The sequence below is a fragment of the Coniophora puteana genome, assembly GCF_000271625.1.
Source record: "Coniophora puteana RWD-64-598 SS2 unplaced genomic scaffold CONPUscaffold_4, whole genome shotgun sequence".
Lineage (NCBI taxonomy): Eukaryota > Fungi > Basidiomycota > Agaricomycetes > Boletales > Coniophoraceae > Coniophora > Coniophora puteana.
This window is the reverse complement of record NW_006913056.1, coordinates 1,865,257-1,888,151: the sequence shown is the minus strand read 5'-3', so window position 1 is coordinate 1,888,151 and position 22,895 is coordinate 1,865,257. Positions and strand designations below refer to the sequence as shown.

Genomic DNA, 22,895 nt, shown 5'->3' with positions numbered 1-22,895 from the left:
GCCAATCGCACGGAGCCGTTGTGTCGCTTCCACGGGCCCTAGGCTGTTCCCTTCGTCATCGGTAATCGTAATCAGAGTCCATAGAGCCCACGCACTAAGTTCGAGTCTACACTTATGTTATGACTCGAGACGCAAATTTGTAGAACAGTATGTGCCGACTTCCAGTGCTGTCGACGCTGCTGCGGTCCCTTTTCACTTCAACCTCCGATGGAACTGGTCTTTGCAAGTCATCGAGACCACTCGCACATGGTCAGGCAACTGGCTGCCGCTGTCGTTTCTAATTTTGGGCTCTTTCTTTATTTTTGGAATTACAGACAGCTTTCTTTGGTGACAATCGATGTAGCTCGTCATCCACTAGTGTTTCAACAGTGTGAAGGTCCCAGACACATTCTATACTACGGTCCATGCTATGCTACAGTAAATTCACGGCCTCGGATAACTAGACCTGTAAGCAGTTGCGCTATACATATCAACAATGTCATCAGAGACAGTGGGTCGATGCCCTCTCGATTCAGTCCTGCGGTGCGATATTTCCGACATTGTACCCTTCGAAGTCTCGTCCAACGCAGACGTGGCCATCTGCGCATTCTCGCACATCTGCAGGATGTGCCGTCGTAGTGACCTCTGCAGTGATCATAAACAATATGTTTGCATATAGCATTATAACTACGCAAAATACGCACCTGTTCGTTCCAATACTGCCAGCGTTTTTCTCGAGCATCTTCGCGTTGCCGCCGGTGAAGGAGGTACAACCCAACCAGGGTGCTAATCATGCCTGAAGCAGTGGTTAGACCATTAGATATTGCCCAAGTACGTGAGGAATACTCACCCCCCAAAATGAACACAGCAATGACCACATACACCCAGAATTTGACAACGTTGGGAGAGTCGGTACTCCCCGCGCATACTCCATTGCAATTGTAGGTGGAACATCTGAAGTGTTTCGAAGTGGTTCACGATTAGCTCAACACTATGCTGATGTCGACGTACTCTTTATCGGCCGAACAGGACTGTCCAATGTCTTTCTGAGGTATGCACTTGAGCTGTTGGGCATCGCAGTAGTTGCCTATCATGCAGTCATCACTGGATACAATAAAGGCTTGAACCACATGTGATGCAATGGACAGCGCTTCTTTCCACTCACCGAGAAACAACATCCAAGTATTCGTCATTGCCAGCGTAAGCAATATATGCGGTGTTATCGACTTGGCATGAGTCTCCTGCGGTCAGGTTTGCCCACCTATAGCAGAATCAGTCGCAGGAGCCACCAAAACGCTAGAGTTTAACACACGTGCAGACATAGTTCAGGCATATAGCACCATGAATGTTCCTTCCGTAGAACCTGTCCCAAAGCTCAGTGGAACCTTCCGGGGGCTCGCATTGATCTGAGCATAGTGTTAAGACAGGTCTCAGTGAATGAGGGCCAGTATGCAATCATGATACTCACCGTCTCGGTTTAGCTGACACGGACTGCCCACATTAAGTTGGGATTGACATACGTCCCCTTCGTCAGGACAGAATTGGCCCTTCTCGCACAGTGGAGGTAGATCCTCCTCGGATTTGCCATACCCAAGCGGATACTGGTCACGTCTGCAGCCTCTGGACTTGCATGTATTTGAGGTACCGTCGCAGTACAAGGAGTCGTGGCAATCTGAATGGAACTGATTGTTTCCGAGGAGAAGGCGGTTATTAGATACAGAACAGTTGCCACCTAGTCCCATACTCCCAGCGAGGACTAGGGGAAACAAGGCACAAAGGAGTGGGAGGGGGAGCAACATGGTGTGTCACGTTGGGACACCTGCAAGCTGCAGGGCAGCTCGAGGTACGGATGGGTGAGCTGGAGTCGGCTGGAGTGAATCAAGAGCTACTATAACAATACTGTCGCTTCCAAATCATTGCATCCTCTGAAGACAACATCATCATTGGCGTCAACGACGCTCCAAACTTAGCGCATCCCCTATACTCATCGTCTTGCGTCACTACCACACTTGCAGAACTTTCATAATAAAACTCGATACGAAGGTGACGTTCAACCTGTTTCAGCTTGCATCGCACCTATTGCAACTCTATTTACCACATCCAGGACAACAGTGCACGACGTCATGCACAAATACATCACACTCCGAACAGAACTCATTCTGGCAGTCCGGACATCGATATCGTCCCACTGGACTCATGCCTTCCGCCACCGAACCCGTATTTGCAGTCTCCGGAAACGTTCGTGAGCAAGCATGACACGATTTGATGGATGCCGATGCCTCTTCAAGCGATAATCTATTCGATTGAGCGCGTCAGCTTGACGTGCAGTTGAGAATGGGGGACAACAGAGAAGCTCACATAGCTTGATATGGTCTCACAGGAAACAAATGGTGGTAGCTCCGTGCCAAATGTGGTGAGCTCACAATCATGAGGCCGCAAATGTCGCAATCCGTTGGGACGTCGCACACCTTGGCCATACACCGCGGACACAGGAACCCTTCGCTCTTCAGGTCAGAGTGACACACGCACAAACTCGGTGGGGTCGTGTCTGGCAGTCGCGTCGGGAAGCCCATCATCATGAGGTCTGCCGAGGTACTTCCTGCTCCTCCGCCGGCACGATTGACTGCACGCTGCGCGGGTGGAGGGACGAGTTCGAAGAGGAGATCCTTGAAGTGCCCTTCGTTCAGGGCAACGCCAAACTGACCTAAAGTTCGTGCCCCAGTCAGCTGTTTCCGTTAATGTGTTGGTAATGCCCGCACCTCCAGTTTTATCGCAGAGTTCCCTACATATCTTCATTTCAGCAGCCAACGCAACTACGGACACGCGAATTTTGTTTTTCACGCATGAATCGAGCGTATCATGGATGTTGCCCGGGTCGCATGTCGTAAGGGAGCCAATAACGATGAGAATCTCGCGAGACGAGTGCGTCGGAAGGTGACTTTCGATGGTCCGTGTGAGCAAAGGCGTGAGGTTGGCGTGTTATACCTACCTCATGCCATTGCGAGCCATCTCGATCGCGTTCTGAAGACTGGGTTCACCCGTCGGTTCGATTTTATGTCGATCTGCAATGGAGCCTAGGACTTCCTGTGGATTCCCTTCTCCACATGAGCACAGTGTTTTACACCGAAACTGCGACAGGTAGTACTCACCAGACATCTCTCCTATGCGCTCTCCTACCCCAGCTCGCATCCCAACAACTCCAATTTGCCCCAGCGGGTTCTGGTCAAACCACTCTGTGATAAATTCGCGGGTGTACTCGAGTGTCAGATCAAATCTAGTGGGTCGCATGTCTCGGTCCAACATGGAGCTCGAGAGGTCTATGAGCAAAATGAGGTGTCGAATGATTGCTCTTCGAATTGCATTGGCGGGTGCGAGCAGCCTAAAATCTGCGCTGAATACGCATAAAATTCTGAGACTCAGCAAGAGAGCGCACCTCCGCCGTCTGCTCCGCGCGACCCAATCCTCCACCGCGCCCTGTAAGCTACCAGCCTCATCCTCCTGAACGGTATCCCATGAGCGTGTATATGATGCCTCCCACGTATAGGCTAGCTAGCAGCAGAGCTGTCAGCCCTATAGTATAAGCGATAGGCTGTCAGTTGTGTGCGTACTTCCTTGGCCTTGCTCTTTCCCTTGTCCTTCTTCTGCTTGTCTGCAGCTTTGCCCTTGCCTTTGGCGCGAGAGTTGGCCAGCAAGTTCAGCTCAAGGTCCGAGTCCGAGTCGACTTCCATCGCATCATCATTGCGACGAGGAGGCATGCTGTAAGAATGAGTGGAACGGGCCCAAAAGCCAGACCTTACGGCAGTTTACTTCAAGTTAAGTTTCGGCAAGACGAAGCGCTGGGTACCCTTCAACGCCCCCTATTTTGGCACATCCTAAATCGCGTCTTGTCTTTTGCCACTGAGAATTTGTAGATTCTACATATCACGTACGATCGACTACCTTCTTGTATATCCTCGAATATTAGATTAGGTGAATTACATCGTCCTTACTGGTTACAAGGTATTGGTATATACAATGATTAGTTAGTGGACATCCTTCCAGAGCTGAGTATATCGTGCCAAACGCTGTTGGTCCAAAGAACGTTCTCCAGAAACTTCTTGAAAGCCTCCTCTACTGCGCGTGCAAGGACGGGATCCTCAAATCCTCGAATGGCTAAGATGCGCGGAGGCTCTGTCCTCGTCCGGATGCCTTCGCGATCGAGGTCCGTCGAGAGCCTTGGTCGCCTCCCCGCTCTCATCTCTCTAGGCATCTCTGCGTCGCGTGGGCGCATCTGCGCTTGTACGGTCCATCCAACAAGGGCGTGATAGAGCCGTCGCTGCAACAGCGCAAAAGCAGGATCATCTGGTCGCAGTGTCCGATCAACAGCAGCACGCAGTCTCGTTTTTTCTTCTGTGCTAAGCGTGATGCCGCTGGCACTGGCAGCGAGCTCCTGAGCGTGCAGGACTTCATCTGCCAAATTGACCAACTTGGTGTCCGACGCTCCCTCTTCTTCATCTACCTCGGCTTTGAGAAGTGGCCAGACGCGTTCCATAAATAACCTTGGTTCCCATATGTTTGGTACAGACTGAGAGTTTTCTGGTGGAATGACACCCTTAGAGGGAGGCGATAGGCGAATGAGGGAGCGGAGCGACGCAGCGATAACCAAGGCCTGAAGGAAGTTTTGAAGATATACCAGTGCAGGTCCATTAAAGAAGAAGACAGGTGGAAGCTCGTTGATGTCCTCGCCTGACTCTGAGAGATTGTCTTCAGGTAATGCGCACACCACCGGTTTGTTCTGAGACAAACATTCAAGAAGACGTGAAATCCACCGGCGGCTCGGTTCAACATTCATTCCGCTCAGCACTGATTTCGAAGGCTTGAGTTGAAGCCATGCCTCCCATTCCGCGATGAGGCACTCGGGACCCCAAATCTCCAATGTCACGGAACGCTCTAGCTTCTTCGCTTCTTGGGCGATCATGTGCCGCGCCTGGTCCTCAGAAACGCCAGAAAGCATGACTTGGGAGACATCATCTTTCATTACATCCGATAACTTCAGAATTGACTTGACAGTATTAGCAACAAGGGAGGCTAGCTCTGTCCTAGACACCTGAGAAGAATGAAAGTCCAATGCGTTGATGAGGCTGTGGATATCCTGGTCTCGGGCCGGCGCGCAACGTTCCAGGAGACCGTGAAGAATATCGCGTAGCTGCCCCAATGCTGAGATCAGGGGTGACGAAGTAGGCGGCAAAGGCGATGTTAGGAAGGCTATGATGGAATGACGCTGTGGGAATAGGGGAGAAAGCGCTTCGTGAATGTCTTTGTACAGGCCCTTCAGTCTGAGGAGCTGTATTGAAGGCTCGGGGTTGGACAAAGCTTCAATAGCCTACAACAGATATCAGGTAAGTCGGAGATTGAACGAGGAGTCCAAGTTGTTCGCACCTGGTCCCAAAAGGCCTTGTGCACAATATCCTCTACTTTCCCGTGCAGAGTGTGCCTCCCTTCTGAGCGTCTCTCGCTTCTAGGCCGAGAGAGGACCGAGACGAGAGACTTTCCAGGCTGTACAACTTTGTCAGAATCTGTAGCGAGTAAATGAAGAAGGCAGGTATGGTTCAAGAGGTCGACGAGTTCTGGCGGCAGGAGTCGTGGGTGTGCCGGGGTGTGGAAGAGAGTGCCGGCATCGAGATCTGGGGGTGGCACAATGGAGAACTTATCCGAGTGCTGTGCCCCTGATGCGTCGGAAAGACCAGACAGCTTCCCGAGGGCGAGAGACAGCTTCTCAGACAGTCGATGGGATTCATCGGGGCCCTCCCATATGTCTTGTGTCTGGAGCTCATTGAAACTTGCTTGAAGGCTATCCTGGAAAGTCGAACTGTCATGTTCTTGACCTGGGTCTGTGATCAAAGAGACGGCACGTTTGAGTGTGTCATTGTTTGGATATCGTTTGAGCTTCGCTTGGAGTAAGGAAATGAACTCGTCCATTGACGGAAGTGCAGAAGAGACCCTGAGCGGACTGTATGCTGACTAACGCTTATAACATAACAGCTTGCTTCGGACTAAGTCAGTTCCACGTGGGTTTGCCCCATATACAGGGTAGTGCTTGCACTTATAGAGCTTGGCCGAGCGGATGTATAACTCGCGCCGCTGGTCACAGCTTCGGAATACTTACTAGTCTCTCGGAAGTTTGCTCGAGAGTCAAGCAAGGGTCAAGGCAAATTTGTGCAAATCGAACATTGGGCCAACGGAACCTGCAAGCTGGAAAAAGGTCCTAGGTCTTTCTATTCGCTTATGTAGCCAGCTGCAGACATTTTATTCATTCTGGAAGATAGTCGTTCCAAAAAATTAGGTTACTAAGAACTCTCAGGCAATAACGCGAACGGCCGATTCAGAAGCGGTCGCTTTGTAGGGCACAGCCACTGTCCCACCTCTGACTTCATACCGTTCATCCACCCCTGCGACGACGACAATAGCATTGCGCAGGCCCTGCGCAGCTGCATGAATTTTATCTGATATAACGAGCTAAAATCACCTCACAACGACCTTACTCGCTACTTTCTGCCACTCGGTTAATGGTCAACTTCAATGTTGTTCATGTCACTCGGGATGAAGACCCAGTGCCTGCCCATCACGCAAGTCCTGTGGTCGCCTTTATCATTGGCCTGGCCATCATTCTACTCTCCTCTATCATGAATGCAGCAGGCCTGAATCTCACTAAGCTGGACCATGTGAGCAAAACACTCTTAGTGTAGAGTTGTCTGCTGATGACTGGTGCGTAGGTTCGGACTAGCGCAATACCCAAGTCTGCCCGGAGGAGAGATTGGTTGAGACCCCTATGGCTACTCGGAATGATACTTTATATGCAAGTCGAGCTCTTATGGGCTGACACAGCCGCCGTCTAACATTGGTGAAACAGCTTGTCGCAGTTAATCGGGAGTACCCTCGCCCTAGACTATATGCGAGCAGGTAAGGGCCATAATCCCTCTTCTTGGACAGCAAGCATAGTCTAACCCATGCTCAGAATATGTTGCTCCCCTTGGATCTACTTCCCTTATCTTCAACTTTCTGTTCGCAAGGTTCCTTGTAGGCACACCTGTTACAAACACCGACATCTATGTGAGTATCTGTTTAACAATGTTTGTAGATTTTGCGCTGAGCCCTTTCAAGGGCACCGTCATTGTAGTCCTTGGTGTCATAGGTATCGTGGCCTTTGGTACTATCAACAGTGGGCTTTCAGCAGAATCGGATGTCAACCATCTCACCTACCTCTGGCGCCGAGGCGGCTGGCTTGGCTTCTTCTTTGCCATGTCAATTGCCCTCATCTTGGTTCTCATTTTTACGTACTCCCTTGATGCTGTCCTTGCAGCAAGGTCGGACATTGAAGCAGAGCCTTTCGCAGGCATGAGCACCAGAAGGCCGCCATCAAACGCTACTACCTACGTCGGTAGAGCCAAGGCCTATTGGGATAGTTTTATGTTATGGGTGAAGCAGTACCTTGAAAATTGGACTGGTCCGAAGGACGACAAGCAGATTGCATGGACCCTTGGTATTGGGTGGGCATGCTGCGGCGGAGGCCTCGCTGGCGGCTGCCTTGTTTTTGCCAAAGCAACGTAGGTTTTCCATATAATCCCTCTCACGATCTTGGCTCACTTGTTATTTAGTGTCTCGCTTCTCAGCGGCAGCCTCTCCCACGAGAACCCAGGAAACCAATTTGGCCATGCAGCGCCTATCTTCACAATCATCTTGCTCGCTGTGACTGCAGTCCTTCAAATAATCTGCCTTAACCGTGGCCTGAAGGTTTATGACTCAACTTTGGTTGTGCCTGTATTTTATGGGGTATACACTGCGTCTGGGTAAGCCCGAGAGCGAACTTCGCTGAGTTTTGCTGACCGAAACATGTTAGCTTCCTGAACTCAATGGTATAAACTCATGAATCCTATTCTTCGCACCATGCTAACATGACATAGGTGTTCAACGACCAGATCGACGCTTACAAGCCTTGGGTTCTATTCTTGATCTTCGTCTCTATCGCCATCCTAATCTCCGGGGTTGTTCTCCTCACTCACAAGAAACCAGAGCCTGCGAAGGCCGGTCCCAAGGAGCCCAGCCCCGCCGCCCTGACTTCCAAGAAGAGAGATGTCATTCAAAGGTCGACTGATGACGACGAGGACCATGGGGAACAGCATGCTCTAACAAGCCGAGATGGCGAAGAAGGAACTGAAGTTTGGCAGCTTGGGGATGCAAGCGAGGACGAGGACGAGAATAATGCTATGAGATCTAGGCTTCCACGCACATCTGCTCCTAACGAAGGTGCTACGTCCTCGACTGAAGGCTCTCGTTTGTTACACGATGAGTATGAGGCTACCAATCGGAGGGAATCCACATCCTCTGATGACATGAAAGTAACACAGGACCCATTCAAAGACGATGAAGGAGAGGAGTTCGGTGAATGGAATTCTAGTAACCGTCAGCCTCGAGACCTACACTAGTGTGTCGAAATTGCACTGTTGACTTGGGATATACCACAACTTTACGACAGGATTAACCCGCAATGGATATAATGTATACTTACCTCAATATAGCCGCTAATGTTACGTCGCATGCAATAAATCATGGTCTTTTTAACTGATGGTTTCAGAGGTATAGTCATGAATGACTCTGCAGCATAGCTTGTGTGTTCTGTATCATTGTACTATCAGTATTCCTGCATGGTGACATTACTAGTTAAGATTAAGGCCTAAGGCCTAAGGTCTCAAAGCAGCAGATGACTTGAATCCTTGCATTGGCACTATTGGCCTCACACCTGCAGTGGCTGTGCATCTTTGACCAAGCCAACCACCTAGTTTCAATTCAGAACACACGACTTTCACTTTCCCTTTTCTTCCCCCGCTCCTTTGTGCATCGAAACTGGGCGAGATGTCTCAGGATCCCGATAAGGAATACGACGAGTTGGAAGACGACTTTGACTCCGAGGCTGAGGACCCCAATGCTTTCAAGATCACCAATTGTTTAACACCCCCTTCTGCAAGGATCTACACAGCTCAGGAGCTACACTGTAAGAGCCCTCACATGAAGACAAATATTTGAATGCTTTCTCAAGTCAAGTTCACCACAGCACTTATACATCAGGGTCTCATTGACCTCAACCCCGCATATCAAAGAGGTACAGTTTTGTGTACATGTCTCCAGGACCATCTCCCTGACCTTACTCGTCCAGACGTGGTGTGGCCCGAAAGCAAACAAATCGGTCTTATTGACTCGATATTCCGAAACTTCTATGTACCACCAGTCATCTTTGCCGTGCAGCGTGACGATGAAGGAGAGGAAGTGCGAATTTGTGTCGATGGAAAGCAGAGATTGACATCCATACAGAAGTTCTTTGATGGTCTGGTGAGTTTCCACATGATTAACACTAAAACCTAAAACCTGAACTGTACTATCCCATATGTGACGGGGGTTGCAGATTCCCCGTAAGTTCTTTGCATAACTCCCAGCTAACCGCTCCGCGTTAACTGGCGTTCAAAGATCGCGAATCTCAAAGAAAGAAAAGCTTCTGGTATACGCGCTCCGAAAACCAGAAGGCTACAAGACCTGAGATTCCCGATTTTTGGAAGAAGAAGTTTGCAGGTACTCAAATCACATGTGGCAAGTCTTATCCTTTATGTGGCGTATTGTTAATGATCATCTGCCTTAGTTGAATATTATGGTATCGCTCCAGGAACTGAGCGGGAGATCTTCCAGCGTGTACAGTTAGGAATGAGTCTAACTGCTGCAGGTTCGTGATTATTTGCCACAGATATTCGGACATAATTAGGTTGAAATGGTACTTTCTAGAGAAGCTCCAGGCAATATCGTCACCATGGGCCGAATGGATATCAGATCTCGAAGCAAGGCATGTAAGTGGCCCGCCTGACGGTGGCGGACTCTCAGAGGTGTTGGCCTGGGACACGAAACGTGGACGTGACTTCCAATGTATAGCGCAACTCGTGTATTGTTGCGATGGACTGCCTGAAAAGTTTCTACCTACGGCTCAGAAGCTCGAGCGCTGGCTATCACGCATAGACAAGCCGTTACCCGCCTTTAGGCAGCAGATGAACGAGGTCCTCACCGAGTTCTGGCTCCTCGCTACATCCCCAAACCTCCAGCATGCTTTCACTCAGGTGGATAAACGAGTTGCACCTGTTGAGTTCGTATTTATAGGTGAGTGTCAATGTCCCTTAGTCAAAAGAGATAATGTATGCATTATTGTCAGGTGTCCTCCTGCATGTTCTTCGTCATGAGAGCCAAGAAGCTCGCGCGAAGGCTGTCCTCCGCATGCGGCTGCGCATTCGCGAACAGTTCCATGATGTCCGTAACAACACCACCGTCGGCAAAGCTCTGTGGGCATTTATCGACAGTGTGACGGGTCCAGCGGGGCTGAAGGTTTTAGATCGTGGCAACGGCTACCCCATGGACATAGAGCCTACACCTTCCGCGAAAGGCCGCAAGAGGCGTCAGAGGGATCATGAGGAAGAGGATGAGTATCGACCATCACCCATCAAGAGTCTAGGCAAAGCAGCAACAACCCGGTCTCAGAGGAAATGAGGGCTGCCAGCTATTCCCTTCTCAGGACATCAAAGCCTCGTTATGAAGATTCACCATCAGGAGATCCTTTGACTTTAGCCTTTGTAATTTACTCTCGATGTGTAAAGTATGCCTTGAGGTGTAGTGGTCGCTCTGGCATGCTTCAGTAAGAGCTTCTCTCTTTCTTTGGGGTTGACAGCAATTTCTGTGAGGAATGGCTTGATCTCGTCTTCTTTCCAGCTGGACCTGGCAAGGAAGAGTTCCGTAAAGCGCGCAGCGGGTTCGACAGGGAGATCGGAGGAAGGAAAGTAGGTTAGCGATGGCCCGCCAATGGCAGAAGCGTTGAACAAGTAGTTGCCCTAGAAGTTTTATGAACACCAAATTGAAAACTCATTTGAATGGGACCCACCGACAGAAGAGGGAGTTGCACGCTATTTTCAAAGGAGTCTCCGACCTTCTCCCTCCAGTTTTGCATAAAGCGTGCCTCGGATATGGATTCATGCTGCTCGTTCCTATGTTGAGTACATGATTCTTCGCCAAAAGTGGGGGGACTGCACAACCTTGTGATACCTAAGAATGCCCATTCCAATTTCTCTGACCACGGAGTCGATGTCTATGGTCCATATACCGGTATCGACGGTCCCAAACCAGGCCATGACCTGGTCCGAGACATATCGAGGTATCTCATGATTATCCGCCAGTGCAGACGACAGTTCATCCGCAGATGCAGCCTGCGGAGATAGACGCAGTGATATCAGGTAATTGAGAAGAAGTTCAAGGATGGAGTTGAGATAGGCTGGGGCGATTGGACGAAGACAACCTGCCGATGTGTTGGATCGCGTTCACAATAGCAAAAGAGAAACCCTCCATACCGTTTAAGATAAGGATACGTCTTTCCTTAAGACCGTGCTTCAGTTCATTCTCACTTGCTTGAATCTCCTGTAGGGCCTGATCGTAGGTGTACTTGGGCCGCTCATATCAAGTCATTCGACAGGGGCTCCACCAAGTATTTCGAACGAGTCATACCTTTGTATGTACGGCCAAATCCTCCTCTCCCTCGTCGTATTCCATACCGATAAGTACTTCGGATAGCTTGTGTAGCTTTGGAACAGCTGGATGAACTTCCATAATCTCGTGAAGCTGGTCGCGGACGCCGATACTTTGGCCATCCTCGCCTTCTGACGATGTCACGAGCACGGTGTTAGACAACACGACAGAGCGCAATAAGTATGTTTTATCGGGCGTGCAAACAGCTGCTTCTTCCGTTGAGTCACCCTTAATTGACAAGAGTCTGTATGAAGAAATGTGTGAAGGACGCGCACCACCTGAGCATAAGGTACTTACGGCGCAGTATCGGATTGAACGAGGTGTAGAAGCTCAGCCGGCAGCTCAAGTAGCCTAAAGGAGTTGGAGTCTCGCGCATACGTAGATGCGAACTGTAGATTGAGTTCAGTCATGATAGGAGAGAGAAATTAGTGACGCGTCTAAAGCGAGCTGGTCTCGCGTCGCTCACGTGGAGTTACGCTTATTGCATGGCTTAGCGCTGATCGACCATCACTCGCTATGCCCGTGCAAGCGTAGGCAGTATTGTCACCCACTACTTGATGTTTGTTATCACTAACAGAAAGCATAAATAGACTATAAAACAATGTACCCGAAGTCTCAAGCATCATTTTCCTTCACAGGGTTAAACGTGACGTTCACCGCTGAAACCTCCTTCCGTGCTTCCTTCAACGTCCGTGTAATCGTCTCCTGCAGGCTTGTGGTGGCCAATATGGTCTGCGAGCCTGGAACGTCAATGGTAACATCGACGAACACCAGCGATCCCGCGCGCTTAGCTCGAAGATTCCGGATACCCAGCAATAGTGCGTCCTGGGAGGCCAACTCGTGATTGGGGAGTGGGGCGTCGGCGGACTTAGATACAAGTTGCTCCAGAGCACTCATCATCGCCCGATGTGAGGTCGCTGATACGCCAGCGTCCGTCAAATCAGCAAAAGCGCCACCAAAGAGTCCAAGACCTTGTTGGAAAATTATAATTGAAACAACCAAGCCTATGGAAGTTAGCCTTACGTTAGTACTGCTACACGAAGGAAAATTAAATGACACATACCGCCTATAGGATCTAGAGGAACCGCTGGGAAGAACCATGACCCAAGGATTGCCGCCAGCGCAACCACACTCGAATATGCATCACTCCTGTGATGAATCGCGTTTGCGTACAAGACAGGGCTATTCTCATCATCGGCGACCTTTTTGGTTATCCGATACAGCCATTCCTTAGCCACCACGCTTACGAGCGCAAACCAGGCCGCGTTCGGATCGAGCACGTCCCCATGTCCATGAGCATGTCCAACGACAGGGACATTGTCCGCAGCCGTCGCGAATGATTCCACGAAATCACGCAGAGGTCCGGGGGACATGGTAGGCACTGTTGAACTGAGAGACTCCACTAGGAGATGCCAAGAGTGGAAGCCGATGCCCAAGGCCCCGCCAATCAACATTAATGAGACCATGGTTGTCCCAAGGGTTTCAAACTTCGCGAAACCGTACGGGTAACGCAGTGATGGGGGTTTCCTGGACAATTTCCAGCAGAAGAGGGTCACAAAGTCACCCAGTAGGTCTGTGCGCTCATCGTCGTAAGGCGGTGCATCCATTAAAGACCATGGTGGGAGACTCACCGCTCAGAGAATGCCCTGCATCCGCTAGCAATGAAGCCGAGTGCATCTGCCACCCTGCGATACCCTTTGCTGCCGTGAGCCCAACATTGGTGAACAGCCCGACGAGCGTGATTTGGCTCCCTCGGTCACCTGCTCTTCAGTCAGTTGGGACTGTGCCATCGAGACGTTGTCTCTGGGTCACACACCTTTGCCTGAAAGCGCTTGCATAACTCTCTCTGCATCTTCAGAATGGTCGTGGTCATGTGCTGCATGAGAATGACCGAAGATACCATGAGAGTGGGTGTGGTCATGGCCGTTCTCGTGAACGTGAGCATGCTTGTGGTCGTGGTCATGGTCGTGATTGTGGGGCGGCTTGGGTGCAGAACTGCTCTGTGGTTTCTCCGTAGTAGACATTGTTCTGCGCTGTGCCATCACTAAACAAGACAGGCTTATTCTGTCTGCGCAATCATACTTAGCAATATATTGTATGCTCCAGGCTGCTGCGCTTACGGTTCTTGAGCTGGCCTACTAAGCTGCGAACAACCTGACCTGAGCTTTTTTGTCGAGCAGTCGTGCACCAATGCGGGGTTCCACTCGCGCGCCCAGGAGCAGGAGGTTGATGAACAACAGTATGGATAGAGTTGTGATGTCGAGAACACAGCGTTGACGTGGTCGCCAAGTCGGGTGTGCCCCTAGACAGCCTGCTTCCGAGCTCTGGACATTGAAACCGAACTACCCGGATGGAACTGTATATCCGGCGTTTCATCGTGCGCAGCCTCTTGATCCACGAAAATCCTGGGCGTACAATACTTACAGCTTCTGTAGAGGCGGGGATAGAGGCGTGCACCATCTGCTTCGCCTCCGCTGCTACTTGAGACTCTGGTCGGACCTCTGACGTCGTCGATCACGAGCATCGGGGTAAACCAGTCTCACGATCTCGATTTGTCATGATTCGGGCTGTTCGGACAGGGCGGCTTTCTGGATATCGTTGCTATAAACTTTTAGGCGAAGTTCCAGTACATCCACGAGGTTATCCAAGTACAATACGTTGAGTTGTATCCCCATTCAACCTTTCAGAGCCCTCTCTTCGAGTAAATGTTTTCCAGTAGCTCGACAACCTGAGGGTGAGTTGACTGATCCTCGCCTAATGCCAGCTTCGCTATCTTGGCCAGATCCGCCTTGGGTACTTTGTTTTCCTCGAGGCTGGTCGACAGTCCCAGGCGCTTAACCAGACTGTTCATAACAAATGCGTATTCGGCAACAGGAAAAAAAAAGCTTGTTAAAGAACAGTAAGTTGTGCTCACCCGTCTATACGAAAGGCAAGCTTTTTGACATCACCATCGAGCGTACCCGTCGACGGCTCCTGGAGGTAGAACAAGGCCTCTGCAAGCGAGCGCTTATCTTCCTCTGGAGCAGTCTCCGCCTTGTATTGAATAACGGAGGCCAGTGTAAGACACTGCAACTACGTTAGCAGTGCGCATCTACCCGAAAAGAAGCAGGCTGGTACCGAAGTGATTCCGTGCGGAATTCCATAGGTTGCTCCCAACTTATGTCCCAACGCATGCGAAAGACCCAAGGGGCTGTCCCAAAGAGTATGATTCAAGGCACGTAATAGGGTAAGGTTAGTATTCTCATACCTGGGTCTTTCCGTCTTTATGGGCCATAAACTCATCCAAGCCGCCACCTGCAGCTTCTGACGCGCAGCTAAATCCTTGGGGTTCGCTTTCGACTCTGGGAGGTATTTGAATAGGTCGGCGAGTGCCGCATAACCTAGGACCTTTGCAGGAAGAGCAAGGAGTGGACGATAGAGCCCCTCTAGTATATGACCCGTGCATGAGGACGGAACATTCTATAACTTCGCAAGCTTGCGTACCGACTGCATGGTCAAGCGCCCTGATACCGGACGACAGCCTGCAAGACATCCGTTGGTGTTCAACCACTAGTGAGTAAACTACTTACCACAAACGTTCAGGGGTTGTAATGGTAAGTTCTGCATCCAGAATAACGCCCGCGGGTGGCAAAAATGGAGACATAAGCACAGTTTTTTGGCCCTCTTCATTGGTATAACCGACCCCTGCCTACCTCGCCAGCTTATTCTTAGTATCTCGAGGTCTTTCCACAAACAACTCACCGTGTATTCCGCGGCGCTAAGGGTAGTGGGGATAGCTATTTGTTTCACAAAACTTCCACCTCTTTGCTGCTGAATGAAGTATGACATGGCTTTAGCCGCGTCTACCGGAGACCCGCCGCCAACAGCAACGAAGACGTCGGCTTGAATCTCGTTGAAGAGCTTGACGCCGTTGTGGATCCCGCTCACGGGAGCGTGTTCACCAATCTCAGATAACGTTGCCCCGTACGCGTTGTGCTCCTTCAGGATAGTCTCGATCCTGGAAATGACATCGGTCTTGGACAGGCATGAGAATGCGACTCAAAGCAAGGTCCTGCCAGAGTCTGACCTTTTCCCGCAGCGACTTCCCCGTGACGATCAAAGCTTTTGTACTACCTATGGTAGCCAAGAGTTTGGGAAGGGCGTCATTGACGCAACCAGGTCCATAGTATACGCCTTTGAGCGTGTCAGTGTAAGAGTAGAAACCAGTGAGGACATCTGCGCTCGGCGTGTTGGTTATCTGGGAAGACATGATCGTGGTGGGAGCTTCATACTATGGGAGAAGAATCGATTAAGACTATATCGATGACGTCACATGGCGAATGCCAGCCCAACAAGAGTCATCAACATGCTGGACTAATCACCGAATTTCGGGTGAATACTCCTGTGTGAACAGGATAAGCAAGAATACACATGGTGTCCGGTGTCTTATGCCCCAGAACTAACGCGAGGCAAACTGAATATCCGGAACATGCGCTTTCCCTCATGAGAAAGCAGGCTCCCGTACCGAAAACGTAGACGAGAAGCTGGTGAGTATGATGAACCAATGATGGCCCAGCCGAGTCCGTGTAACTTACCATAGTCCTGCTGGAGCACCCTTGTCTCGGAGGTTTATTTGCAACGTAGTTGGATTAACCACGCATTTCGCCAACTACCGGCGACCACTCACCAGGCTCGGACCGGCGACAAGAAACTAACACGTCCAACGAGCTTGTCGCAACGCGGGGGTCAACTAGAAGAAGCGTATAGCCTCATGTGTTCATAAAAGCTCCTTTCATTGATGGATTACGGTCAAAATGTCGGGTGACTCTTCTATTGCGCCCAACGAAGGCGGAGGCAAATATGATCTGTTATCCGGTGACGGCCTTCTAGATTTATCTATACAGCCGGGAGGGCGAAAACGTCTTTTTCTTTGGGCGCATCCGAGCAACAATAGATCCCCACCCTCGCGAGAGATGATGGGCAACTAAGCATAGTGGGAGAATTCACAAAAAGACGCACGACCGAAGACTTTGACGACGGAACACAGCAAGTGCCAGCGACATGATCATTGCAATCAGAGCGGGATTACACGAAAGTCGGTTAGGAAAAGATGTTTTGCGAATCCCAGGTGAACAATAGAGCTATTTCAAGTTCATATATGAAACGTCGATGAACCATCCTTGAGTGCGCCTGGCAGGACATCCGAACGCTATTGGTGGCCTTATCCTAGAGACTTCGGGTTTTTCTAGGCGTGAGCAGAGCCCAATAAGGCGTATAGGACAGTTCATTGCCCAAGGTAGAGCGGGCTAGTAGTGCGTCAGAATATGGTGCAACTATCTGGTACCGCGCTCGATAGCGGTGGAGATGGAATAGTTTGAAGAAGGGTCGAAGGAATTTCTAGCTAGTTGTACGGTGACCTCGCGGCACCAACGAGGATAGACGGGGAGCGTGGTGATGGCCCATGGGATGGGTGGCAGGATCAGGAACTCTTACGGTAACGTATGCCATGAACTTGAAGTGCACAAGCAGTGCAGGGTTCCCCGGACTCTTTTTCCCACGTGTACATGCCAGCTTCGGTTTCTGTGTAAAGTGGTTTCCAATCTGTCACTTCTTCACTATTACGGCTTTCTCTCATTCCTTGTTCTTGTTCTTCATTCTGTCCCTCCCAGGTAACTATCCCTTCTCCATCCCTACTCTCTTTCCTTGACTCTACTCTGCAGTCTTAGGGACTTGGGCTGTTGAGCCGCTCGCCGGCAACCCTGGGTCGGATACGACCTCTTTCACGAGCCTGAAGTGCGTATTTGAAGTGCGCATATATGCAACAAACCTACTCACCTCCCAGCACCCAGTCTCCAGGCTCAGCATATAATCTGCCATGGAGAATGATTTTACATCATCGCCAGCCGAGCAGCGCGCCGTCCTTGTTGCACGGCTCAAACGCGCTGCATCATTACCCCGCATGAAAGATGGCCGTCGCCCGCCGATGCATGTCGAAGGCATGAGCGATGGAGAACGCATACAACCAGATGGAAACTTGGATTTACAACTAGAACCAGCCCGGCCATCAGTGGACGAAGGCAGTGTTGAACCAGGTTCAGAGCAGGATGTTCACCCTGTCGAGAAGCCCGAGACACCAGAGCCCGGCCCTGCGGCACGAAAACGCCGCTCACGTTCACGTTCGCGATCCAGAGGGTCCAAGGACTTGCGAGGAAAGTTTAAACCTCCCCAGTCGCCAGTGCCTCCCGTCACCCCGAGCAATGATTCTTCCCCTGAAGACTCGCCATCCCCTCAACCACTACCTGCTTCCTCTGATGCCATTATTTCGCCTATTCCTTCGCATATCACCGGCATAATGAACCCGCGATTACTCATGTCCCCCGCTCTCTTATCGCCAGAATACCCTGGTACCTCCCCTCCAACGCCCATGCTACCTACGCTTGAAGCACTCCAGAAGGGGCTTTTTCGCTCGAACAGTGCGACGGCCCGGATGATGGCGATGCACAAACTTACTGGAGGCACTGAAACTTACGATCCTTTTGATTCATCTCCTGCCGCAACACCACCCTTGCCTGGCAAGCTGAATAGAAACAACACTGTTGCTGGTGGCGAGCGCCATGCTGTACGACAAGCTCTATTCCAGAGGTTAAACGGACGCATCAACATGGATGAAGTCACGAGTGGGGGCGAGGAAAAGGAACCAATCAATACACCTATGCGGAAGCGAATAAGACGTCGATCTCGGCGCAGCTCTTCTAATGCTGCTCCTCGATCAACTACTGATGATTCTGAGTCTGTTTCTACCTCTACAAATACACCAGTCATGCCACCAACTCCACTTCCCCTGCCTGACGACGTACCTCCGCCGCCTGTTTTGGACAACCCGCTTCGCTTGCCGACCCGTCTTACCCCTAGTATCAACCTAAATGATACCTTGGCTGGAAGTCGCCAAGCTACTCCAATCCGCTTGAACTCTCAGGAGCTCCCGCCACCTCGTAAGAGGCGGAGTATAATCATTGAAGACCAAGATGATGAGGACCGTGCCCCCATTCATGCTGGTTATCCTCCACCACCCCCTCCAAGACGTTTCACCCCAGATCAATCTCCCCGTCCTCCCCAGCCCTCAAATACACCGTCATTAGACTCTACCCAATCTGGCCTCGATGATAATGACGTACTGGGAGCGCCAGCTCACATGTCTTCAAGAACTGCATCCAGAGCACCATCGAGGCAACAAGACCCATTCCTTTCCAGTCCGTTTTCTACTCCTCTCAAAGAAAAACAGTCTCGAGATGAGGATGAAGTTTTGTACTCGGGAGACGAGCGCAGCTACAGTCGAGCGGCTTACAATGATGGGATTGAGCGTGAAATTAGTTGGATAGCAGATCCAGGTATGTTATGTGGTTATGTGCGGTTAGGGAATCATTTGAAATATTTCTTTTCAGTACCGGAGTCGCGCATGCCGATTAATGACGATTACGACTACGAGGATGAGGAGTCGCAAGAAAACCCAGACGAGGACGAGGACGAAGATGACATCCCGGCCCCCGAGTCTCCCAAGGATGAATCACTACCTCAAGTTGAGGAAACCTCCCGGCCCTCCTCGACTTCTCGTCCCATTGTGGTGGAAACCGAACTTCCGCTGGACACCAATCTCACGCACGCTTCCCCCTCTTCGTCTTCCGTGGTCGCATTTTCAAATGGTGCCGCTGTGGTGCGAAGGAGTGATGCGTCTGATTCTCCCCTCGTTTATCCCCAGCGCCTTTCCGTTGCGTCGCGAATTCAGAGCGATCGCTCCCCCTTGTCGCCTGACTTCGATTTTGAGGATACTCGCGCTGAAACTCCGTCAAAACAAGGCTCGAGTAGCACCTGGGAAAAGCTCAAGAACACACTCACTCGCAGTGGGTCTACTAACGGACGGCGCTCACGCACGAACAGTATTGTGACTCGTGAGCAGCGAACGCACACCGACTCTAGCGTCAGCCGTGAGAGTGGAGCGAGCATTACGGTTCCAAAGAACGACGGTCCGGCTTCGCTCGCGCAGCAGCAAAATCCGCTTATGCAATCACCCTCTGCTTCTACCTCTGCCCTTTCGTTGAGCCCACAAACGCCTCCGCGAAGTGGGGTCTCCCCCATCCCGCCGGCTTCTGCAGTTGACCTCGCAAAATACCAGCATGCGAAGCTTTTCCCCTTCCCCGGAATGAAAAAGTTGGAGGAGCAGCGAAACCGTGCAAGAGGGATGTCGCTCTCATCGTCGACACCAGACATTGTTTTGTCCCTCGGGAATGAGGCGGATCTAAACACGATTCCGTCAAGTTTATCCAACACACCTTCCCATTCCCCTGAACTTACAAGAGACCGTAAACTTTCCCACCAGGCGTCTGATACTCGGTTACTGGCCAAGTTTAAGAATCTTAACTCGCCGCCTATATCCGCTGTCCCTTCTTCTTCCTCACATCCCGACTACTTTAGTCAGGGTCTCTCGTCAGCCCCTGCAACCAGCTCGACCCCTGGTAGAACACTTCCTACGAATGTAGAAGGTGTCAGGAAATGGCTTAGTGCTAAAAAGCTATTCTCTCAACCCTCAACGCCCTCTGTTCATCCGCCGGAAGAAGCACGCCCACCGCAAGCAAACAAGAAGCCATCGCTGTCGGACTTGTTGCGAGGCAGAAAAGAACATGACCTATCTTCAGACTGGGAAGAGGTGCCGTCTGACAAGGCAACCTTTACCCACACCAAGTCTGCAAGCACTCCTTTCCCCAAGCAAGTCACGGAGAATGCCGAGCTGTCCTCAGTATCTACGCAATCTGGTTCATATCGCGAGGACTCACAAAGAACGCCGAAGGCAAGCAAGGTTTCGCGGCCTAATGGGATGGATAGAAAGCTGTCTGGTTCACCTGCGATGACACCGTCGCCAATAGACCAATCTCCCACGCCTGATCCCTGGTCATCAATCTCGGATTATCCTCCACATACTACCTCTGAGTCGTCGTCCACTTCATCTTCGCAGCTGTCGCAAACTCAGTTGCAGGGTAGCATTGTTCTGGGCCGCCTCGATGATCTACTTGCTCGCGGTTCGAAGAGTCCTATGTGGGCGTCGGTGGTCGAGGATGCTTCTACCCGGAAGCTCCTCGTTTCGTCGCCCGTCTTGCAGGTCGTCAACTCCAACACCGTCAAAGACCGGTTCCTCTTCTTGTTCACTGACCTTCTCATTATTGCAAAGCCTGTCACTCGGGGTCCTGACGCTTTCCTGGAGCTGACGAAGCCCAATCCATCAGACCGGAAGTTCATCGTCAAGAATGTGGTGCAGCGCTCACATCTCTTGGTTAGTGGTGAGCGCGAGGATGTCCAGAGTAAGGTTGCATCCCGTCAATCCACACAGAGCCCAGCTCTATCTGCTTTTGTACGGCTGTTCTCAAGCGATCCCGATCGTGCGGTGGGCAACATACTTTCGCAGGCGGGCTACCGCGATGATCCAATCGCTGTGGGCGACCTGCTTTTCAGGACAACGGAACTGGACAGGGTTCAGCTTGGAGAATATCTTTCTCGGAGGTCGTCAAAGGCGGTGCTTAAGCGCTATATCGACTCATTCGGCTTCTCGGGGCTCCGAGTAGACAAGGCCCTGCGCACTTTCTTGATGTCCATTGGTATCCCTTCTCAGGCACCCTCGTCGAGCTACACGCCCTTCGAGATTCTACTCGAGTCTTTCGCAAGCCGATGGTACGAGGCCAACGCAAAGAATGTCGCCTACGATAGAGACCTGGCGAGCAAACTTGTGCGCGCTCTTATCCAGCTGAACGAAGTTCTTCACGGCGGCATCTCCTCGGAACCAGGGCATCCCACCTATCTACACCGGAATGTGACAGACAGAGACTTCTTGGAGGCTTTCCAGCGGATCGACCCTCGAGGGTTGATCTCAGATGAGCTTGTTGGCGATATGTACGATTCAATACGTCAAGAGAGATTATCGCAAGCGATGCTTCGCCCGAACAGATCCCTTCCTGACAGCAGTGTTACCTTCAAGCGGCTGTTGCCTCCTCGTCTCACTTACAGGATCCAGTCTGAGCCCATCGTCCTCCGTATCCCACAACCTGACCCGCACTTCGCTATTGAACTCTACGGGCAAGATCTAATCTTTGATCCTCCTGTTCTGAGCTTCACGAAATCCGCTGAAGCTTCCTTCCGAATCACGGGTAGTTCGTTTGGGCCGAAGACTATTGGGATGCTACGCTGCGGGCCCAACGCTGTTCTGTATGGCGGATTGCCCCTGAGCAGCCCCGTTGAGGTTGAACGTGCGTTTATGCGCAACACCTTCCAGATGGCGTTCCTTGATCACAACGAGGTCAAGCGCAAGTACATGTTCAGTGTTCCTGACCCAATTATGCGTAATGAATGGGTGGTCTCACTGAAAAGAGCCAATAGTCCCACCTATAGCTCGCCGTCGAAATTCCAGGCTGCCTCCGTTCAGTTAGCATTCCGAGTGTTACAGGAAACCCTCCTGCCTCGGGAAGCCTTGGCGTACTCATTGGCGTCATCCAAGGCCCGCGATGGCAAGGCAGGGAGAGCCCAGAACTCCAAGAAGACCCAGGATGAGCGGAAGATGGACCTGGCTGCTCATCTGGTGCGCTCCAAGTCCCGCAGCAGGGTTTACCACAAGCACGGCCCTGGCAAAGCGGAATTGCAGGGCATGGGGAACGGTGACAGCACTGGCGCTTATGCTTCAGACCAGGGGCTGGAGGAGGACAAGGACCCTGATGCGTCAGGGGACTTAGAGGAGCGGCATTGGTCCGGCAAGGACTTGGAGATGATATGTCAGCAGAATAGCTCTATTCCTCTCGTGTTGGCCTACATGCAAGTTGGTACCTCAGATGGTGCTAACGGCGGTCCCTAGATTTTTCTTTATTGGTGAGCTATCAGCTGTCTGTCTTTTGCTTCACAAGTCTGACGAAGGCCGGTCTTAGTCTTAGTTGCTCGCTCTCGGTATTAGCAATTGTACTCTCGTTTTGCATTTGCACTGTGTTTTTATATGCTCGCATCTCACTGTTATTTTTATGGCAAACATTTGACAATGACCTGTCTTTTACCCCCTCTTTACTACTGCATTGTTATTAATTTGGTTAGATAACGAACCTTGCATACTTTGGGTGGATTGTCGTTATAATGTGATATCATTTACTGACATGATGAGAATATTGCACGATGTTCGAGGTCCACGGTCTGACATGTTGGACCTTACTGATGGCGAGCAAAAGCTTTGTGGGATGACGCTTGACAGTGACAAGAGTGCCTGTTTGTGTGGCTGTGCGGTGATAGTGGTTTCGAGTCGCTGACGGACGTCCACGGCTTCAATGTCGATG

The 22,895-nt window shown here is 51.0% G+C and overlaps 8 protein-coding genes across 8 annotated transcripts; 3 read left to right on the top strand and 5 right to left on the bottom strand.

Moving 5' to 3' along the window:
• Positions 1–289: 289 nt before the first annotated feature.
• CONPUDRAFT_121621 (uncharacterized protein) lies at positions 290–1,861 on the bottom strand. Its single transcript, XM_007768810.1, has 7 exons — positions 1,448–1,861; positions 1,292–1,385; positions 1,145–1,240; positions 991–1,083; positions 830–933; positions 684–775; positions 290–624 (listed from the first exon to the last, which is right to left on the bottom strand). Exons 1-7 carry the CDS (start codon positions 1,776–1,778, stop codon positions 424–426), a joined length of 1,011 nt encoding a protein of 336 aa, XP_007767000.1. The 5' UTR covers positions 1,779–1,861; the 3' UTR covers positions 290–423.
• Positions 1,862–2,333: 472 nt separating this feature from the next.
• Positions 2,334–3,734, bottom strand: CONPUDRAFT_89143 (Ssl1-domain-containing protein; the record flags this gene model as incomplete). Its single annotated transcript, XM_007768809.1, has 6 exons — positions 2,334–2,683; positions 2,739–2,917; positions 2,969–3,074; positions 3,129–3,358; positions 3,413–3,528; positions 3,588–3,734. 6 exons carry the CDS (start codon positions 3,732–3,734, stop codon positions 2,334–2,336), a joined length of 1,128 nt encoding a protein of 375 aa, XP_007766999.1.
• A 199-nt stretch (positions 3,735–3,933) lies between these two features.
• CONPUDRAFT_121615 (uncharacterized protein) lies at positions 3,934–5,937 on the bottom strand (the record flags this gene model as incomplete). The annotated part of the gene is made up of 2 exons (XM_007768808.1): positions 3,934–5,341; positions 5,398–5,937. The coding sequence occupies 2 exons, from the start codon at positions 5,935–5,937 to the stop codon at positions 3,998–4,000; spliced, it is 1,884 nt and encodes a 627-aa protein (XP_007766998.1). The 3' UTR covers positions 3,934–3,997.
• Positions 5,938–6,398: 461 nt separating this feature from the next.
• On the top strand, positions 6,399–8,536 carry CONPUDRAFT_121611 (uncharacterized protein). Its single transcript, XM_007768807.1, has 8 exons — positions 6,399–6,680; positions 6,732–6,814; positions 6,869–6,918; positions 6,974–7,068; positions 7,120–7,562; positions 7,614–7,805; positions 7,856–7,871; positions 7,920–8,536. The coding sequence occupies exons 1-8, from the start codon at positions 6,525–6,527 to the stop codon at positions 8,439–8,441; spliced, it is 1,557 nt and encodes a 518-aa protein (XP_007766997.1). The 5' UTR covers positions 6,399–6,524; the 3' UTR covers positions 8,442–8,536.
• A 318-nt stretch (positions 8,537–8,854) lies between these two features.
• On the top strand, positions 8,855–10,915 carry CONPUDRAFT_121609 (uncharacterized protein). The gene is made up of 8 exons (XM_007768806.1): positions 8,855–9,007; positions 9,068–9,115; positions 9,170–9,342; positions 9,416–9,422; positions 9,478–9,597; positions 9,647–9,727; positions 9,787–10,152; positions 10,205–10,915. Exons 1-8 carry the CDS (start codon positions 8,869–8,871, stop codon positions 10,534–10,536), a joined length of 1,266 nt encoding a protein of 421 aa, XP_007766996.1. The 5' UTR covers positions 8,855–8,868; the 3' UTR covers positions 10,537–10,915.
• Positions 10,916–12,177: 1,262 nt separating this feature from the next.
• On the bottom strand, positions 12,178–13,586 carry CONPUDRAFT_89139 (cation efflux protein; the record flags this gene model as incomplete). Its single annotated transcript, XM_007768805.1, has 4 exons — positions 12,178–12,566; positions 12,626–13,135; positions 13,194–13,322; positions 13,379–13,586. The coding sequence occupies 4 exons, from the start codon at positions 13,584–13,586 to the stop codon at positions 12,178–12,180; spliced, it is 1,236 nt and encodes a 411-aa protein (XP_007766995.1).
• A 573-nt stretch (positions 13,587–14,159) lies between these two features.
• CONPUDRAFT_164153 (Dehydroquinate synthase-like protein) lies at positions 14,160–15,816 on the bottom strand. The gene is made up of 8 exons (XM_007768804.1): positions 15,629–15,816; positions 15,304–15,576; positions 15,132–15,250; positions 15,046–15,083; positions 14,810–14,987; positions 14,680–14,752; positions 14,477–14,628; positions 14,160–14,405 (listed from the first exon to the last, which is right to left on the bottom strand). Exons 1-8 carry the CDS (start codon positions 15,809–15,811, stop codon positions 14,246–14,248), a joined length of 1,176 nt encoding a protein of 391 aa, XP_007766994.1. The 5' UTR covers positions 15,812–15,816; the 3' UTR covers positions 14,160–14,245.
• A 1,442-nt stretch (positions 15,817–17,258) lies between these two features.
• On the top strand, positions 17,259–22,622 carry CONPUDRAFT_136292 (uncharacterized protein). Its single transcript, XM_007768803.1, has 4 exons — positions 17,259–17,334; positions 17,391–18,929; positions 18,984–22,443; positions 22,500–22,622. The coding sequence occupies exons 2-3, from the start codon at positions 17,417–17,419 to the stop codon at positions 22,427–22,429; spliced, it is 4,959 nt and encodes a 1,652-aa protein (XP_007766993.1). The 5' UTR covers positions 17,259–17,334; positions 17,391–17,416; the 3' UTR covers positions 22,430–22,443; positions 22,500–22,622.
• The last annotated feature ends 273 nt before the right edge of the window (positions 22,623–22,895 follow it).

What these genes read in the sequence shown, in the direction of transcription:
- CONPUDRAFT_121611 (XM_007768807.1), top strand. Translation starts at nt 6,525, where the DNA reads ATGGTCAACTTCAATGTTGTTCATGTCACTCGGGATGAAGACCCAGTG. An exon ending in CCTAGACTATATGCGAGCAG is followed by an intron (nt 6,919 to 6,973) that starts GTAAGGGCCATA and finishes ACCCATGCTCAG; the next exon opens with AATATGTTGCTCCCCTTGGA. An exon ending in TTACAAACACCGACATCTAT is followed by an intron (nt 7,069 to 7,119) that starts GTGAGTATCTGT and finishes AGCCCTTTCAAG; the next exon opens with GGCACCGTCATTGTAGTCCT.
- CONPUDRAFT_164153 (XM_007768804.1), bottom strand. Translation starts at nt 15,811, where the DNA reads ATGTCTTCCCAGATAACCAACACGCCGAGCGCAGATGTCCTCACTGGT. An exon ending in GGAAGTCGCTGCGGGAAAAG is followed by an intron (nt 15,577 to 15,628) that starts GTCAGACTCTGG and finishes TGCCTGTCCAAG; the next exon opens with ACCGATGTCATTTCCAGGAT. An exon ending in ACAACCCCTGAACGTTTGTG is followed by an intron (nt 15,084 to 15,131) that starts GTAAGTAGTTTA and finishes GATGTCTTGCAG; the next exon opens with GCTGTCGTCCGGTATCAGGG.
- CONPUDRAFT_121609 (XM_007768806.1), top strand. Translation starts at nt 8,869, where the DNA reads ATGTCTCAGGATCCCGATAAGGAATACGACGAGTTGGAAGACGACTTT. An exon ending in CAACCCCGCATATCAAAGAG is followed by an intron (nt 9,116 to 9,169) that starts GTACAGTTTTGT and finishes TTACTCGTCCAG; the next exon opens with ACGTGGTGTGGCCCGAAAGC. An exon ending in AATGAGTCTAACTGCTGCAG is followed by an intron (nt 9,728 to 9,786) that starts GTTCGTGATTAT and finishes GGTACTTTCTAG; the next exon opens with AGAAGCTCCAGGCAATATCG.
- CONPUDRAFT_121621 (XM_007768810.1), bottom strand. Translation starts at nt 1,778, where the DNA reads ATGTTGCTCCCCCTCCCACTCCTTTGTGCCTTGTTTCCCCTAGTCCTC. An exon ending in GTGTCAGCTAAACCGAGACG is followed by an intron (nt 1,386 to 1,447) that starts GTGAGTATCATG and finishes CACTATGCTCAG; the next exon opens with ATCAATGCGAGCCCCCGGAA. An exon ending in TACTTGGATGTTGTTTCTCG is followed by an intron (nt 1,084 to 1,144) that starts GTGAGTGGAAAG and finishes TATTGTATCCAG; the next exon opens with TGATGACTGCATGATAGGCA.
- CONPUDRAFT_136292 (XM_007768803.1), top strand. Translation starts at nt 17,417, where the DNA reads ATGGAGAATGATTTTACATCATCGCCAGCCGAGCAGCGCGCCGTCCTT. An exon ending in TAGTTGGATAGCAGATCCAG is followed by an intron (nt 18,930 to 18,983) that starts GTATGTTATGTG and finishes ATTTCTTTTCAG; the next exon opens with TACCGGAGTCGCGCATGCCG.